Raw genomic sequence first — 17,915 nt, 5'->3', positions numbered from 1 at the left:
ATCTACCGCTGCAGATCGTTGTAACATCTTTTATTGCCATGAACTGATGATCACCTAGAGCTAATTCCTCGCGTAAAATTTTTGAAATACTCTCGAGGACATTCCTGCCTGGTACAAATCACTCTCTTGTTTCTTTTCCATAATCACAGCCATAACGGTTCTTGCTGCACCAAGTCCTATGTCCACTTCCAGTATTTTCATTTAAAATTTTGTCCTGCATTTGCCGGTGGAAAATATTCATCTGGCCTCTTCAGCTTTTCATTTGAGTTTTATACTCCTTAAAACCAAGATACAACAATTCCTGGTGAGATTTTACGCCTAGCAAATTGTGAATCTGTTTGCATCGAAAGTTTTTTTCAATCACTCCTCATATAAACTTGAAGATATTATAATTCATTATTAACTAGCAAGCATCTAGTGGTGACATGTCAACGTCACTTTCTGGATTGCAGGTACATTTTTGTAGTGCAGCTGTTAAAAATAATTAATTTTTAAAAAGCAGTTACTATGATAAAGTCACACAAACACTCTGTCTATTTCCACTCTGTGCGTTAATTTTGTTGGGTCTTCCTTAATTATAACTTTACCAATCAAATAAAACTGTTTAATCTGTTTGTTTCTCCCCTTTGTTGAGTGACTAAATCCAGTTTGTTCTTTAGCGAATGAAATGACAGGTCCCGTCTTAAGAATTATTTGCTCAGCTTTTCCTTTAATTCACTTAGACAGATAAGATATATCAGTTGTAAAATACAACTTGACATGTTTATTTATCCTGTATTTCACCGCAAACTCAACGTTTAGATTTTTATTTTTACTTTTATCCCAAAAAATATCGAAGAGAGATAATGACGTAAACATTTCAAATCACAAAAAATATCTTAGTTTGTTTCCTAAGGATACATAAAACAAACACAACAAAATGAATTTTGATTAGTGTGGGTTTTACCTAAACGAAAAATTATTTGCAAATCGCATGATTAGTTCATTTTTATTGCAGTTTTAAAGTTCAGATCACGCCTTCCACCAATCTCTTTTATTTATCGTTATTTAGAGATTGCAAGTCGAAATACATAAATTTTCCACAATTTGTGCGTGTATTACGTAATGCTTCATTATTTCTGTATTGTCCATTTCCTGACGATTCAACAGCTCAGAATTCTATTGTGTGGTAATTAACTCTTCAATTTCTGTCAACGGATGTCCAATTACAGACAGAATAAACTTGACATTGGCAACAACTAAAAACTATTTTTTAATTGTTACTGTTGAGAGCTCATTGTAAGTGTACATTTCCAACAAAACAAAAAGGACAGTACAACACCTTGTATTGACTGAGAACAAATATTTTCAACGTTTACGAAGCCGCCAAAACAGGAAGAAATATGTAAAACATCAGAAACTCGTGAGAATCTTGTTATTTATTTTGTTATGTTTTCATCGAGTACATTTTACCTTTGACCCACTTAGGATTTTGTTTACGAGCATTAACAGCAATAGTTCTTGTCGTTAATTCATGTCCGTAGGCACGAGTTCGAAGTTTGGTTCATCTAATTGATCAAAATTTCCCAAAAGCTTCGGAAATTTTATCTTGATGTAACAGATCCCTCCGCTATTTAATTGCCATAATTGTCCACTTACTAATTTACATAGCTCGTGACTGTGGCACCACCGCCGCTAATGTTTCTGTTATTATGGACCCCCATTAGATTATTTATCTCAGTCATATTTGATCTTTGACATATCCGGGAAACAACAAAACATGATCTCAGCTGGTCATTTTTATGTTAAAATTAATTTTAATTAAAACAATGGAACGGATGAAATGCAAGGCCATGTGGTGCACCAGACGAACCAAAAACCAGAGGATCTCTGTCCTGGTTCCATTTTATCGCATTATCTTGATTGTTAAATCAACGTTTCCGGTTTTATTGCGCCCAAGCAGAGCGCCCCAAGCTGTTTACACTGCGTCGTTGTTTTGCCAACTGAAATCTCTCAAAACAAAATACAATACTGCATCTGATTTCCAAGCGAAGCCATGAAATTATTTTTTTGCGTTCGACCGGATAAACAAGAAGTGCAACGGTGCCCCCTGCAAGTGCATCAACTCGAGAGAGCAGCTTGAAAAACTTGCCTCCGCTTGACAACTTTAATTAAACTGCATACTTCAACCAAAACAAACAAGAGTTTCCAACGGAGATTCGCACGATGGAAAATTTCAAAATTCGTCGCGTCCCTCAGGTGAACCGGTCCTTCTTTCGGAGTGCGGAGATCACAACAGTCCCACCTTCTTGAAAGTGGCCTAATGGAGCGGTGAACGGTGTAAAAATCGGAATTTATCGACTTCCTGCATTAATTAATTCGAAAAATTGTGTTAGTCAGTTAGGTATTTGGGTTGAGTAGCGTGATCGATCATCTGGATGATGTTTAACTTCCAATTGGTTCGATAAAAATGTTGCTGTTACCGTTAATTGGCAATTATTCATTTAACTGTTGGTCGCGCAGGTCCTGCTAAGTGCCTTCGTCGGAAAGATAGTTGGCATTGGAAGCAACGCAACGCTACTAGCCCACGTGACCTCTACTTGACCACACATCACTTAAGTGCTATTGTCCTAGATACAATTAAATGATCTAACACTTAAGCCATTATCGCGATTCTTTTTAATTATAGGTTTAAGTCAATTGTTTGTTTAGAGTTCTGCTTCAAAAATATCTTTCTTTTTGGAAAGATTTTCAAACAGTTGGTGCAAAATCTTCAGTAACTTGTTGAGAAATTTTCCCAACTCCAAGATTCTGCACGAATCTTTACATTTTTATTAATTTGTTTATATTTTACCGTGTTTCGTGTTTACCCTCTGTCATATCTTATTTACTCTCAAGGCCAAAACCACAAATTAGATTTATTTTGGACGTAAAGGTATACCTAAATTTATTACATTTTTAATAAGCCTATCCACAATTATAACTGACATTTAATTTGACATTTTTCCGTGATATTCAGGAAAAATTCTCAGCAACTTTTAGCTCTGGCTGGTTGTTTTCTCCGCGATAATTACAAAAACACCCGCTTAATATCTTTATTTTATTGTCTTCCTCAATAAAACAAGCCAAGCATAAAAATGATTATTGTCGAAAGCCTGAAAACATTTTTTATTTAAAAAATAACTTAAAACGCCCAACAACAAAACCATCAAATTCCCGTCGTAAAACTGACGCCAACACCATTTTAAACTTAGCGTTTTCATGTTTATCACGCGGAAAGGAAGAGATACTCGGCCAGTGCTAAGATAAGAGAAGAAAGTCGTCCGAACATTTCTTGAGTGTAGAAAAATAATTGTCGACCCTCATTCCGACATGGCACTATTAAATAATGCAAATTAGTAGTTGGCCCAAATTAATTTCGAAGAGTGTCAAGTAGATATTGCAAGGAATGAGTTCTTTGGAAATTTATGACCAGCAAAGTAGATAACGTAAAAAATATACCTAGGTCAAGTCGTGGTCGAAAAGAGAATTTGAACTGGAAACGCGACAAGAAGATTCTGTTAAAGCAATCGTGTTTTAAATGTCAAGTGTGTAATTGTCATAGTCGCCATTGATCATCAGCGCGGCTTGACAGTTCGATTAGTTAATAGTTTTACCGTTGAAGCGCTGTCACCGATCGGTGAACCTTATGGCAGAAGGGGTCAAACTCGACAAGAATATTAATTATTCTTAATATTTTGCAAAGTAGGAGGCGTAGATCTAAGAGGTCATTCCAACTGTAAAAATAGAGGAAAACATAATAAACATCATTCTCTGTTAAAATGGTAATGGAAACTTCGTCTATAATGTTGTAAGATTGGCATTTATTTCCACTTACGTCATTATCAACATTTAATACCTTTTAACTGCATAAAGTTCCAATATTACTTGAATAAAAGAAAGAAAAGACTACTTTAGCTAAAATGTAGAGTTGGTTGCAAAAAAAAAACGGGAATTGAAAATGTTCCTAATGTAAATTTGGTTTTATCGATTTGTCAATTAATTGTCCACTTGACATCTGGCAACGCTGTACAATTTTGATCTGTGTGAAACTGAAAAGTTTGGTTAAGTTAAACAATAGTTATTTATGCAACGAGTTTGTGTGTAAATTGGGCTTTTCTAATTGCCCGAGGGATAAGATTAAAACACGAGCGTAGTGAGGGTTTTAAGGCCCCGAGGGCAATTAGGAAAGCCCAATTTACCCAAAAAAGAGTTGCATACAAAATTTTATTGTTTGAAACGACGTCTCTGAAGCTTCCAAATCTTTTAAAAATGGTTTCGCATTTGCTTTTGACAGTTGTGACAAATTTTTCAAAACCTGTCAGAAATGTAACGTTGAATGTGTTGTCTAGGGCAACGGTTCGTTATCTGCTCATTTTGCTTTAGGACAGTTAAGAGGCAGTTTACAAAGGAGAAAAATGAGAATTTATGACAGTTCAAAACAATAAAATTCGTTAAAACCGAATCAAATGCTTATTTTTTATGCACTTGTGTCATTTTGACAATTAAATTGTTGTTTCTGCTGTAATTTGTATCGTTTATCCGATTATAGGGATATTTAATTTTCAACCAACATAAATCAAAAGGTGGTGGATCTTCAATGAAATTTTCAGTCCAAAAACACTCAAAACTCAAATTTGCAGCCGAGGAAGAAGATAAAAAAGATGGAAAACAAAAATTTGAACGTAAAAGGTTGCCGAGACTATTTTAAAATTAAAAATAAACATTTAGAGAAAAAATGTCAGGTGTAACTGTCATAAGTGACGTTTAAAAAATGACAGTCATTGCTGATTACAACAAAATTACAAAAACACCAGAATATTGTGGTCAAAATGGCAGAGTCTGTCAAAAAACAGGAAAAATGTGTACGCTGTCAGCGAAATCGTAATGGATACTTTACAATTAATTTTGTAAGGTCAGTGTTACTTTATTATTACGTAATTATTAATACTATTAAAAAGATTTTCTATTTGTTTAGTATTTAAATATCAACGAAATAGTCGCGTCCCAAAAAAACGAAGAGAAAGGCACCTTTTACCAAAATGTAAATTGCAGCGGGCAGTCGTATTAACATCCAGGAAACATCTTGTAAATTGCTCCGAAGCTATTTTTCTGTACATTTATGTGCGTTTGAAAAGTTTCGCCAGTTTCTCATTTACGCATAAGATCTCCACTTCTGTCGCCTACTACTGTACATATTTCTTCCCACATTGACAAGTTCACTGTACTGTTACTGTTGATACTCCTCAAGTGGCCACGCGAGTACACAAATCGAAGTCTATTTGATGACTTTTTCATGCTCATTGTTGAGTTGAGTGTTTGTTCTAGCACCTGAAGTCGCTGTCGGAACAATATTTATGCGACAGCGTTGTTCGTAACGAAAATTTCCAAGACGACTCCACTATTAGATAACATCGTGGGATTCTCAGCCACGACTTCACAACGAGATAAGTGCGATTGTTTAATCCCAAGGACAACTTCGTCGAAATCTTCAGGAATTCTTCGGAATTCGGCGCAGTTTTCTCCGCTTGACATCTGGAGGACCGCGGATCGGAAGAATTCAAAAAGCAAATTGCCCCGCGACCACATTTATGCAAATATTTACAGTTAGGACGAGAGGTCTCTCTGATTCAGGACGTTGATACGGCAGCTCAAGTGCTCAAGGTATGAGCTTTTACCGGCAAAATAAAAATGATAATGACTTTCTTCCGCGTTTACCAGAGACGAATATGCACTCCTTGACGACGATTTTTAACAGGTTTTGTAGATTTTTGTTGTCAAGTACGCGAGTCGAATAAAAAATCTGGCTGGATATAAACCAGAGAAACCTGAACCTCACCGACGTAAATTAGCTAGGTGCAGGTCCAAGAAGTTAAATTTACATAAACAAATTCGAGGAGGGTCTGGGCCGATTATACAGCGTAAGTGATAATGTGTGGTGTTTTATTGCGACAGTTATGTAGTTTGCTTTGTTGTAAATCTTTTTGAAAAAAGTGCACTACGGTTGAATAAAAAATATAGTGTCCAGATGATTTACGACAGGTCCGAAATTAGCATTATGTAGTTGTGTTTTGTTGTTTGTGAAATGTCTTTAGAATTTATTACTTTAAACCGGAGTAGACAAATTTTTACTGTTCATTTTGGTTTGAAAAATCCAAAGACATGTTTTAAAATTTATCAAATCAAGTAATAGGTATTCTTCGATGAAATAACAGTTGGAAACTTGACAACTTTTGAGTTGACCACTAAATATGACACTACACTTCTACAAGAAAAATTCTTCGCAGGTAAATTCTTTGACGTCACGCTGTTTGTTGTTAGTTTTGGGAGTTTAATAACAATAAAATTGTTCCAAATTGTTTGTTTGAAACTGTAATAACTACGAATGCACATTTTCTCATGCGATATCTACATTAAAGCGCAAAACTAAAATATTTTTTTTTGTTTTATTTTTCAGAGGATGTTTACTTTGTGATCGCAAGTGAGATTATTATAATTTCAAAAAGAAAATTTTCACATACCTACGCGTTTTTTATTTTTAGTGATTGTATTTCTTACTTTTCTACAGTTCTTGAATGTTTCTGAGTAACAAAAAGCTCCACTGCATCCACCAAACAATAAAAAATGCAAATCAGTCATTGTCTTTGACTGAAATTTATAATTAAAATTTGTGTTGATTTATTTAAGCGAAGTAACGTTTTTAAATATTATTATATCCAAATTACAAATTAATTTTTTAACAATTATAAATATTTAATTGCACTAAGGAAAACAATGTTTTCTTGTCACACATTTATATCCATCCATCGTTTTGGTCAACCCTAACCTAAAAATTGTTTGCATAATTGATTATCCTTCAGATTTTAACAACAAATTATATTATGTTGATGAATGTTTAAAAATGTTCGATTAGGATCTCTTGTTTATTAAATTAAAAAAAAAAGAAACTTTTGTCGTAGCTTTATTCATTAAGGTGATTTGTCAAAGAACAAATGCTACAGTCGGTTACAAATGTCAATTTGACGAATTGATTAAAATGGTTATTATAGAATATTATTTTTCTATAGAAATATCAAAGAATATTTACCCATGAGTCAGTAACGAATTAGATGAAACAGTTTCATTTGTCAAAATTGAAACTAATATTTAAAATTTCATAGAAAAGTTAATGTTAATGTGTACCTGTTGTTTTTTACCTCAGATAATACCCGACACGTGTAGTAATCGTTTCAACCAGAAAATTAGTGTCTCCAGCCTAAAACTTATTTTGCTCACTATAAGGAAATCAACATAATCATCATTTAAGCAGCTGTTTTAAATTTTTTTAATGATAAGTAGTTACACATCTTTCGTAATTGAATATCATTTGTGATACAAAAAGTATTAAAATACAGATTTAATATCAACTTAAAAAATAAAAATAATTGTTTTGTGTATTATACAGGGTGAATTTGAGATGAATCACAAACTAAAAACCCTAGAATCTTCACACAAATTGTGAAAATCACGTGCACTCAGTTTTGCGCTACAGGGCAAAAATGCCGACGAATAGTAAGATTAAAAAGTTATCGGATGCAACACAAAACAGGTGTAAAAAGTACTGTTATCGCAGGTGCCAGTACCGCATGCAGATTAGTTGTTTTCAGTGCAACCTTCGGCTATTGTTTGCTTAGAATTTTCGGTACTTTGTTGCGGAAGTGCATATGGTGTTGCGTTAAGGGCACAAGCTTTGTATCGCCAAAAATTTCCGACTCGTCGTGTTCCGCATTCGCAAACATTTCTGTCTGTTGTACAGCGTCTACGGGAAAGTGGTAGTTTTTGACCAAAAAGTGTGGACAGGGGCCAAGAGCAGGCGCCACGGGTACGGGTGTTAGACCTCGAACTCCAAATTCAAGAGACTGTGGAAGAAAACCCGTCAACAAGTACTCGGCAGTTAGCTCGTGAAGCAAGGGTTGCAACCCTATCGTGTTGAGCGGTGCAAGCATCGCAACCAAACGATTTCATTCGCCGGCAAGAGTTTTGTCAGTGGACGATTCAAAAGTGATCAACCTGATTTTTTGCGAATAGTTTTGTTAACGGAGATTTTAACTCCCATATTCAGCAGCACAAATCCGGCACGATGCAACACGTTTTGCAAGGGTGCGGGTTCGGGATAGTCTGCATTGAAGGGCGCAGGCGTGTATTAGAAATCACGGCCGACATTTTGAATAATGTTTCTAATTGTAAGAACTTACCTACAGTAGGTACTGTTTAGTTATGGTTTTTGCTTTGACTTTTCCTTTCACTTGGTTTTCACTCTTAGTCTTACAGGTTTTTGCGGCTGTGTATTTAATTAAAGTGTTTTTCGGCTATTTCATTCACAGCAAGGTTTTGTCAGTCTCTTTTTTTAAATCGTTTTCAGAAGCCTTAAAGTTTTTAACCACATTTTCGGTTTATTTAGTTACCGAAGATACTATGGTTTACATATTGTGACGCATTTCAAATTCACCCTGTATAAACAAATATTAATGATTTTCAAAAACTATTTAGGTATTCAAAAATAAAGAAACTTTTTCCTCCTCCATTATTCCATTAACTTGAAATTGTAACTAAGTAATTATTGTAAAAAATACTTTGAACAATTCAACATACACTAGAAGTTGTGGTAATTGTTATCAAATCAATAACTGATTCTCGTCTATGGATCTAAAAAACCGGGTTTATTCCACAACCACACATAATTTGGTATTCGAATGTCCAGTAGAATGACCCATTTTCAGAACCTTGTTTTTCATCTAAGAATAGTGTTTCGTGGTTTATAATTTTCCACTAAGATTTGTAGATCATGTCTTTTTAGATTATTTTGATAGTCTTCTTCTCTATCTACAAGCATATGAAATATTAGACCCATGATAAAAAGAAGACTACCGTCCACCGACAGGGCGTCTTGCCAGAACATTTATCCGCTTCCACGTTAGCCACAAAAAATCCAGGTAAACAATTTTCGATGAATATTTGATGTGCTCTAGCTATTGTCTCTTGATTATAGTCCACACATGATAGAATGTATATCGTGATTAGACCCTTTTATTTTGAAATTAATAAAGAAGATCTAACCTATAAATTCGAACGAAAGTTTATACCGACATGCGACATGGCATTTTTCCTGTTTTTATTGTTAATGAGTTAAACGCACGTTCCGTGGTGTGAACGATTCCGTATTGAATTGTACAGGATCGATTTCTTTGGGGCATTTGATCCTATATTCATAGTGGATCCCAGGAGTCGCCATATTTGAACTGATTTCAGTTTCTGAAATTAAGTATTACAGCGTGATCAAAAAGGACTGTTTGATTTGGCAGGACTGATTTTTACTTTTAAATGGTAGAACTGGGGTAAATTCCCGTTGTTGCGACCTGCCACGAGCAATAATACATATTTAGAAAAAGATGAAAAAGTAGGGTTATATTTTTATTGTCATTTTGTCTTTTATTTAATTCGAACTTTAGGGCTTTTTATTTTACAAGAACAATTTACTAGGGCTCATTTTGCACTTAATAGTTATTTATGCAACGAGTTTCTGTGTAAGTTGGTTTTTCTAATTGCCCGAGGGACAAGATTAAAACACCAAACACGAGCATAGCGAGGGTTTTAAGGCCTCGAGGGCAATTAAAAAAGCCCAATTTACCCAGAAACGAGTTGCATTCAAAATTTTATTGTTTGAAACGAGGGCCCTGAAGCTTCCAAATCTTTTAAAAATGGTTTCGCATTTGCATTTGACAGTTTTGACAAATTTTTCAAGACCTGTCAGAAATGTAACGTTGAATGTGTTGTCTAGGGCAACGGTTCGTTATCTGCTCATTTTGCTTTAGGGCAGTTAAGAGGCAGTTTACAAAGGAGAAAAATGAGAATTTATGACAGTTGAAAACAATAAAAGAATATTTTCATTATCGGCGAGTTTTTAACAAAATTTTTGAATTTGAAAGGTCAGTCTGACAATTGGACTTTTGTTGATTTTTACGTCAACTCGATAAACAAAAATTCCTAACTGCAGCGCCATTTTTTATTTGACACTGATGGTTTTTGCTCTTGGCACGTGCGGCCCAAGCCAAACGCCACTTTGACTCTTTGACACAATTATCGCTGATGGCATCCGCTCTTGCTGTTTTTGCGTGCTCATGAATCTGCCTGCACTTTCGAAAAGCCGAAATCCGCGCTTCGAGACCCTTTCATTCGGCGACCGTGACTGCCAAATGCGAAAAGCGCCCCCAATCCGGCGTTCCAGTTCTGCCACCGGAGTGCTGCCGGAGCGCATCTTCGAGCCGAAGGCCGCGATCCTTCCACCGCTGGACTCGCTCTCCTCGCGCTGTACAAGTTTCTTGCAGGAGACGATTTGGAATCAGTAGTGTGCACCGCTCGAGCAATTCTACTTGGATCGAGAGCAGTGCGGGGCCATCATGATTCCGATAGTCGGCATTATCGTGGGAGTCGCGACGGTGGTGGCGGCGGCGCCCGCCGAGTTCTACCAGAGCCGCTACGACCACATCGACATCCAGAGCATCCTCAACAATAGGCGCATGGTCAACCACTACGCCGCCTGTTTGCTGTCCCAGGGCGCGTGTCCTCCGCAAGGGCTCGACCTCAAAAGTAAGTCCCGCTTCCGCTGATCGAGTTGCGTAAGACGAACACTTCCGGATTGTCGAATTCGCTTTTTCTATTTCCTAAACTTTGTCAGGTGAAAGTGGATAAATTACACCAAAATGCGTCGGACACACTTCGCTCCGACAACAATGTCTGATAACATACGCTGGACCTTTCACTTGGCTTGAAAAAATTTTGAAGGTTGTGCTGCATACAGGTTTCATAAATATGGAATTTTTGCTAATCACCAACGTTTCAAAATTTGGGTCGTTATAGAACTGTCCTGATGAATGATTGATCGGGTGCATTCATCAGGTGCGTTCCTAAATACACCACACGAATTTATGTTAATGCACTTTATCACCCGCGAGGCACAGTGATGGTCAAATTTTTACTAAAGGTTGTCCACTTCGCTGTGATATTTCTTATTTAGAAACGCTCATTATGTCAAGTTTAGCAGTTTATATTCTAAATTGAACGTTTTGTTTCGCAAACTGTCATTTCAAGTTTAGTTGCTCATAAAATTCATTCATTTGGAAAATGTCACGACAACGTTGTCAGCTAATGGAGCAAATTTGACAAATTGTTGAAAACTAGCGTCACTAGGATTTATTGTACACGTTTTTGTTTATTCAATGAAGGATAAAATAATAATATTGTGAAAATGTGATTTTAACAAAGGCCAAGGTTGAAAACGAGGAAAATAAGGTTAGGCTCTGTTTCCAATAAGATTGATGATATTTTTTTCCTTGTTAAAAGCCTCCAGTAATAAATGTTAAAAGAAATTAGATCAGCTTTTGTGGAACTTCTGTATTTGGTTCAGTGGCATTTAAAATTAAAGCAGATCAGACCGAACGGTGTGATTCGCTGGGAGGATTTGTTAATAAAAATAATTAAAATTCTAGTTTTATATTTATGTGTAAAAAATGTAAACGGTCAAGCAGCTCTAAAAATCTATTAAGAATTATTGATTTGATAAGTACTTACGTGGAAATGTTGTGGTTAATTGTCATAATTAGAGTCCACTTAATTTTTTTGAACTTTAGTAAACAGCTGATTTGATGTAATAAAATTTTATTGAAATACGCAAATGAAGAATCTAGAGTAAAAACTTCAAAATTAATTTCTTATGATACGTTTCACATTGTAAAGAGAATGTCTACGTAAGTAATAGTATTCGAGTAATATGAAAGTCAAGGTAAATGAAATTAAGCGAAAATTCGCCTTTGAATTTTTTAAATATAATAAATCAGTAAAAACTTCAAAATTAATTTCTAAAGATATGTTATACATTGTAACGTGAATGTCTACCAAAGTGATATTATTTGGGTAATCGACAAGTCAAGGTAAATGAAATTAAACGAAAAATCGCTTTTGACATTTTTTGCATACATTTCGTTAATTGCTCTTATACAGTTACAGATAGAAATCTTGTGAACAAGTTTTGCCTAAAGCTAAATTAATTTATTAATGTGGGTTTCAGCTTTCGATTCGCACAATTTTTAGAGGAAGAATGATGTTACGATGACTGAAGAATAAGATAAAAAAAACACAAAATGTGTAGTAAACAAAAGGTGATATTTCTTATTAATTCTTAAATCAAAAGAGCTGGACGTACAATGTACAGTCGATGGACAAATAAAACTGGGACAAAAATGACAATCATATAAGTCAAAATTTACAAATTTGCATCGTTTAAATACGGCTTTGTCACAAATAGGTTAACTTTCGTATGACATATTCTATAGATACTGACAAATATATTGACAATTCAATGGTCTGATTTACATGGATTAAATTTTAAATGTCCCAGTTTTATTTGTCCACCGACCGTACAATGTGAAGTGGAAAAAACCGTGAAGAGTGTAGAAAAAATGCGGAGGCGAAAGGATTACTATTCTATTACCTACTATTCGCCCACTTGATAAAATGTAAAGTGTCATAGTTAGCTTCTAGTACTTTTGACTTTATATAGTTGGTTCAGCCAATGTTTATCTTTGAGAATGACTGCAATTACATTTACAAATAAAAATTCTTCCCATTCTTCACGGACGCCCTCAGCAGAAATAATAACTTCACGGACGCTGGCCAGCTCGTTAGATGCCATGACAATGAAGTGACACTTTAGCATTATCAATGCAGCAGTGCAATGTCATATTTTACGGACGTTTGAAGAAAAAATCAATTTCGGTAATTTAGGGAATTTTGTGACAGTTGGTGACACATTTATTTTATGGTTAACATTTAAAGTAAAATTCTAAATTTGAATATAGACTAAACGTAATTGTCATTTTCCCAAGTGAAATTGCAATTAAAGATGAATTATCCAGAAATGGGGCAAATAGCAGAGAATACCAGAGTCAATTTGCTGCCGGCAATGTGTGTTACCAACTGAAAAAAGTTCCTAGATTTCGGATGTGTTAATAGCTTATTAACGCATTCAAAACGAATGCGTTAACAGCTTTGTTAAAACAGCAAATTAGAAAAATGTATTAAAACACTTTCTAAGGACTTCCTAAAAAACTTTTTAATTGCTTCTTGTTGTATTCCCATCAGAAATGGTCACGTGTGCTAAATTTGACAAGACTAACTTAGTTCCAAGTGAGTAAAAACTGAATTATGAAATTCTAAAGACAAACAAACAAGGCGAGTTACATAAAACCGTTTAAAAAAAAGAAAACTTGATATGTAAATATGAAATCAAAGTGACATTAGAGGTCGAAGTAACAAGAATCTGGAATCTAAAGTCGAGTTCGTTATTATTCATTCACTAGATACAAAATAAGGTTGACAGAATTATCTTCTAGTATTTTTTGGTTTATATGGTTGGTACCACGAAACTGTAATCTTTGTCCGGAGGGACATTCAAGCAATTTTTAAATGTTTGAGAATTACAACAATCACATTTTTAATCTTCAGTACTTATTGTTTTCTTCTACGTAAAAATTGACGTTTTTGATATTTGACACTTTGACAGATTTGTCCGCAAAACACAACTTACACCACTAAATTTTGTAAAACTGACATTAGGAAATGGACGAAGAGTATGACCCAAGTATGCTCATCTCTGAAATCACAATTGTCAAACGTCATTTGTTCAGTCAACAAACAATGATCCGAATTATTACTTTTGCAAAAAACAATTCCTTGGAGAGTACAAGAGTTTTTCTTATTTTATTGGCGTCACACAATTGTTTTTTTTTAATTAATAATTTGATTCACACAAAATGATGATCAAAGTGAGGTTATGTATCTAAAAGAAACCAACTAAAGACACGATCTACGTTTGTAAACAAAAAACACTGGTAGACCACACTTTCTTTAAACGTTCGACAGTTGCTCTAACAGATAAAAAATCAAAAAATACTTTCGACAACATTTTTGCGCACGAAAAAACAAAATGTTCTCTTTCAGGATTTTCGCTTATTTTTCATCTCGGCCGCATCATTATTAACCTTTGCTAATGCTGGATAAACACTTTAAGCAACTGTTAAATAATGCGCAGAATGTTAATGAGACGAAAGCACTTGTTGCAATCTTGCAGCTGGTTTGGTGCATTTTATAGTTCATAAACATTTCTTGCGAATGATTCATTTTAGAGGCCATACGTGTGATACGGGGTACCGGTTTGAAAGAATTTCTTGCTGTAATCGCACCGGACCATTAAATCTGACATGCTCTTAATTTTTCTCCTTAATCTGTCACAATTTTTGACAACACTTTCAATAATATGCACAGCAGGATGGTGTCCGTCAGGGGTCGTGACACTCCCAAAGCTCGCCCAGTTTTTAATCAAAACGTCAGACGTGAGTGATGACTTGAGTAAAAAAATAAAAGCAGCAACCCAGTCGTGGTTTGCAAATTTGGAAAAATACAACAATAACGAAGTGACTTTGCTCAATGTCAAAAGGTGGTTCTTGTGATGTTGCGAGTATCAACGTAAATACATAAATCAAAACAAAATTTTAATTTAGTCAGCGTCAGATAAATTTTGCAAAAATGTAAACTTTGCACTTTGACTATGCGAAAACGTTGATATCGTAGATCCACAACATTTTCAGTGTATTTTTGTTAATGGCTCAAGGCTGTTATAAATTACCAGCGATGGATGAGTGGGTACGCCTCCGAAGAACAACAATAAATAACGAATCTATAATTATGGAACTACAAAATGTTACAACGAACCTCCACGAACAACAACAAATTATATTTGTGGATGTTTTTTTCCAAATCAAATTCCTTTCGGTTCTGGACGCACGTGTGACTGGCGCCTCCACCATTTTTACTCCGCACAAGATTGTTTCGCGTCGAATTAAATCCCAGTGCAAAATGTCATGGAATATTTAATGACGTCATTGCTTTATCAAGCTCTTTGCAGTTTAAAACGTAAATAAATCCTCAGCTCATCCATTATTCAAGCCCATTATTTAAACAATGAAATGGGTGCTTATTCAATTTAAAAAAAGTTTAATTAGTTTACTCGCAATAAATAATCCCGGGACCTCCAAACTCCCAAATTTATTTTAAATAAATCCCGATTGTGTCTGCGTTGATTTAGTTAATCCCTCGAGGCGCGTGTTTTAATTTTAATCCGACATGAACCGTTACCCAACACTGTTTCGTTGCGCAATTGATTTCTTTGTCAAAGATATTGTAAATTGCCATTTACATGCACATGGACTTATCGACGTTTCTGTGCCGCTCAACAATGAGCTGTGCAATCGGTTATTACAGTTCCGCAACAATACCAAACACTGTCGTTATGAATTGACCAATTCGCACCGATCGGAATTTTTCCCAACGATTCGTTTCCTGACGCAAACACGAAGGTGATTGCATTACCGGAGCGTGAGTCGGCACCGTCTCTTCTTGAATAATGCAAGAGGTAGACGACTTGTTATTTCTCATGCATGGTTGTCGCACATTATTTAAATGGAAATTAGTACCACTATTGTGACTTATCCGACTACATGTTCGTGGGCACGGCGTCCAGGTATAAAATATTATGAATGTAAAATTAGTGTTTTTTTTGTAATCATTTTTTTGTATTAAATAATCTGCATCCACGAAACATGAAAGAACTTTTCAAAATTTAAATTAGGTAATCAATATTTTATACAGTGTGATCAAGGAAATTTGTAATCGAACCAGCCTTAGAGACAAAATCGTGATTTGCTCACTTATGGTATCTAAAGTACGTCATTCTTGGTAGACATTTCGTTGTAACTTGAACCACCGTTGCACACATCTTTCCGTGAAACGTCAACAAACAATGTTCTAACCTTACTTTCTCGCATTCGTATGATAAACCTGTTTAAAAACCAATATCTGCGCCATTTCTTTTTGTTTCCATTTTATTTGTCAATTATAACTGACACTTCCAAGGCTAGCTCGATTAATTTTCTTGTATCTACTGAAGTAACAATGGAAAGAGGTCCAGCGTCCACCAAATACCTACTGACCGCACCCAAAGTTGATTCACCTCATAATTCGCTAATAACAGTGTTTTAACAGCTGTTGGATCGCCGTATTTCTATCGAGATTATCCTTATTGATGTGATTATTATTTAAAATTTGCAGGAATTTTGCCGGAAGCGCTGGAGACCAACTGCGGCAAGTGTACCGAAAAGCAGAAAACCACGGCTTACCGCACCATCAAGCGCCTCCAAAAGGAATACCCCAAGATATGGAGCCAGCTGTTGGCCGTGTGGGACCCTGACGAAGTCTTCGTCCGGAAGTTCGTGTCTTCCTTCGAGAGCGAGAAGCCTTCGGTGCCTGTCAAGCAGCCCGCTCAATCTCCCTTCTTGTCCAATCGCTTCGGCGAGAACGAAGACTCGGGCTCTGTGAGCCCTGCGACCTCTTCACCCCCTCCCCCTTCTAGCACAACTGTGCGCACTACAACTAGTACTACTACCACTACTACTACTACTACTGCTGCTACTAAACGAACTAACATACCTTCTTTTGTCTTTGTAACAAAGCCGCCACAAGCGCCACCGTTTACGACAGTTGGAGCTAATATCCAGGCAACGGTGAGTTTTGGTACTAACTTAGTCGGGGGTATCGTGCGGAGCTTAGGTACTTTGGGTACAAGAGTGGTCGAGTCTGGTACTAAACTGGCCAACATGGTGATCTCGACCGTGTTGCGACCCTAAATGTCTAGTTTAGCAATGTTATTAATTAGAATGGTTTGTGTTTGTTGTGTAACTAATCCACCATTTTTATCACAATTTTAGGTTACATTCATGGGGGCTATAAAAAAAATTGTCTTCCAGTTGTACCAACACAAACTGGAAACTATTAACAGAATACTATCTGGGAGATAAGACTATGATTAACACTGAGGAATGAGGAAGAAGGATGGCTTTCAAGTCTTTGTTACTTGTTTTAATCGTTGTTTCATTAATTGTTAAGGACGTTTCTTTTTGTCATCTTTCAGATAGACTGATTTTTTGTTGTTTGTTGGGAGTCCAGTTGGCTGTGCAAACGTCAATTTGACATTTCTCGACTGACAGATGTCAGATGTGACGTTTAGTGGCCGTGTTTTGGCTCCATGGCCGCCATTAAATTTTAACCCGAAAGTCAAATGGAGATTTTATGATTTTATATTCTAGTCTAGTGATAATTGGCTTGTCGCACGAATTCGAAAACTTGGTGGCGCTTTCAAATTCAAAATTAACAGACTTTTGTGGCTTTACCTACGAATTAACCACTTCCAAATTGAGACAAAATTCAAACCATTTCTCCACAACACCGATACTCAGTTTTAAAAAACGATTTAGTGTTAAATCATGTGATATTCTGATAAATTTGTACTTAGTAGTAACATGTATGATTAGCTAGCGATAATAAAACGATACTGTTGAAGCGTGTTCATCTTTGTTTCTACCAGAGCAGAAGAAAAAATTAATTACAAGCAATTTTGAAGGCACACGACAGCTGTAATTATTCACTGATAGGTGGAAATTTACACAATCCCTGGACCACTTAGAGCAGGCGCTGAAGGATCGAGACTAGTGGACCTTGAAATTTGATTTAAGACACCAGATTGATCGTAATGGACGAATTATGTGAAAAAAATTCAATAAAAAAGAAGATTACAGCATGGCAACATGCGATGTGTCTGAGCAGCTCGTGTGGGAATAATGAAAATGCTGTAATATTAATATTTGCATGAAAACAGAATTTGGGTTAGCCATTTTGAAGTTATGATGATTAAGTGGTGTCATGGGAAGTGGGTGTGTTTGCACAATTTCAGACAACACAATATTGAAAGT

The 17,915-nt window shown here is 35.7% G+C and overlaps 1 protein-coding gene and 1 long non-coding RNA gene across 4 annotated transcripts; one reads left to right on the top strand and one right to left on the bottom strand.

The window, feature by feature from the left end:
* Positions 1-677: 677 nt before the first annotated feature.
* Positions 678-3,550, bottom strand: LOC138123594 (uncharacterized). Its single transcript, XR_011156859.1, has 3 exons — positions 3,481-3,550; positions 1,322-3,357; positions 678-1,245 (listed from the first exon to the last, which is right to left on the bottom strand). It is a non-coding gene; the product is annotated as an uncharacterized lncRNA (long non-coding RNA).
* A 6,776-nt stretch (positions 3,551-10,326) lies between these two features.
* Positions 10,327-17,505, top strand: LOC138123585 (uncharacterized). Of its 3 annotated transcripts, XM_069038342.1 has the most exons (3): positions 10,383-10,644; positions 16,219-16,670; positions 16,875-17,505. In XM_069038342.1, the coding sequence occupies exons 1-3, from the start codon at positions 10,455-10,457 to the stop codon at positions 16,962-16,964; spliced, it is 732 nt and encodes a 243-aa protein (XP_068894443.1). In that variant the 5' UTR covers positions 10,383-10,454; the 3' UTR covers positions 16,965-17,505. The 3 variants fall into 3 exon arrangements, with proteins under 3 accessions (XP_068894442.1, XP_068894443.1, XP_068894444.1); XM_069038341.1 differs by having other exon boundaries at positions 10,327-10,644; positions 16,219-17,505; XM_069038343.1 differs by lacking the exon at positions 10,383-10,644 and adding an exon at positions 15,535-15,631 and having other exon boundaries at positions 16,219-17,505.
* The last annotated feature ends 410 nt before the right edge of the window (positions 17,506-17,915 follow it).

Source organism: Tenebrio molitor, chromosome 2 (genome assembly GCF_963966145.1).
Source record: "Tenebrio molitor chromosome 2, icTenMoli1.1, whole genome shotgun sequence".
Taxonomy (NCBI): domain Eukaryota; kingdom Metazoa; phylum Arthropoda; class Insecta; order Coleoptera; family Tenebrionidae; genus Tenebrio; species Tenebrio molitor.
Note: the sequence above shows the minus strand (reverse complement) of the source record. Positions and strands in the feature narration are given on the sequence as shown.

What these genes read in the sequence shown, in the direction of transcription:
- LOC138123585 (XM_069038341.1), top strand. Translation starts at nt 10,455, where the DNA reads ATGATTCCGATAGTCGGCATTATCGTGGGAGTCGCGACGGTGGTGGCG. An exon ending in GCAAGGGCTCGACCTCAAAA is followed by an intron (nt 10,645 to 16,218) that starts GTAAGTCCCGCT and finishes TAAAATTTGCAG; the next exon opens with GAATTTTGCCGGAAGCGCTG.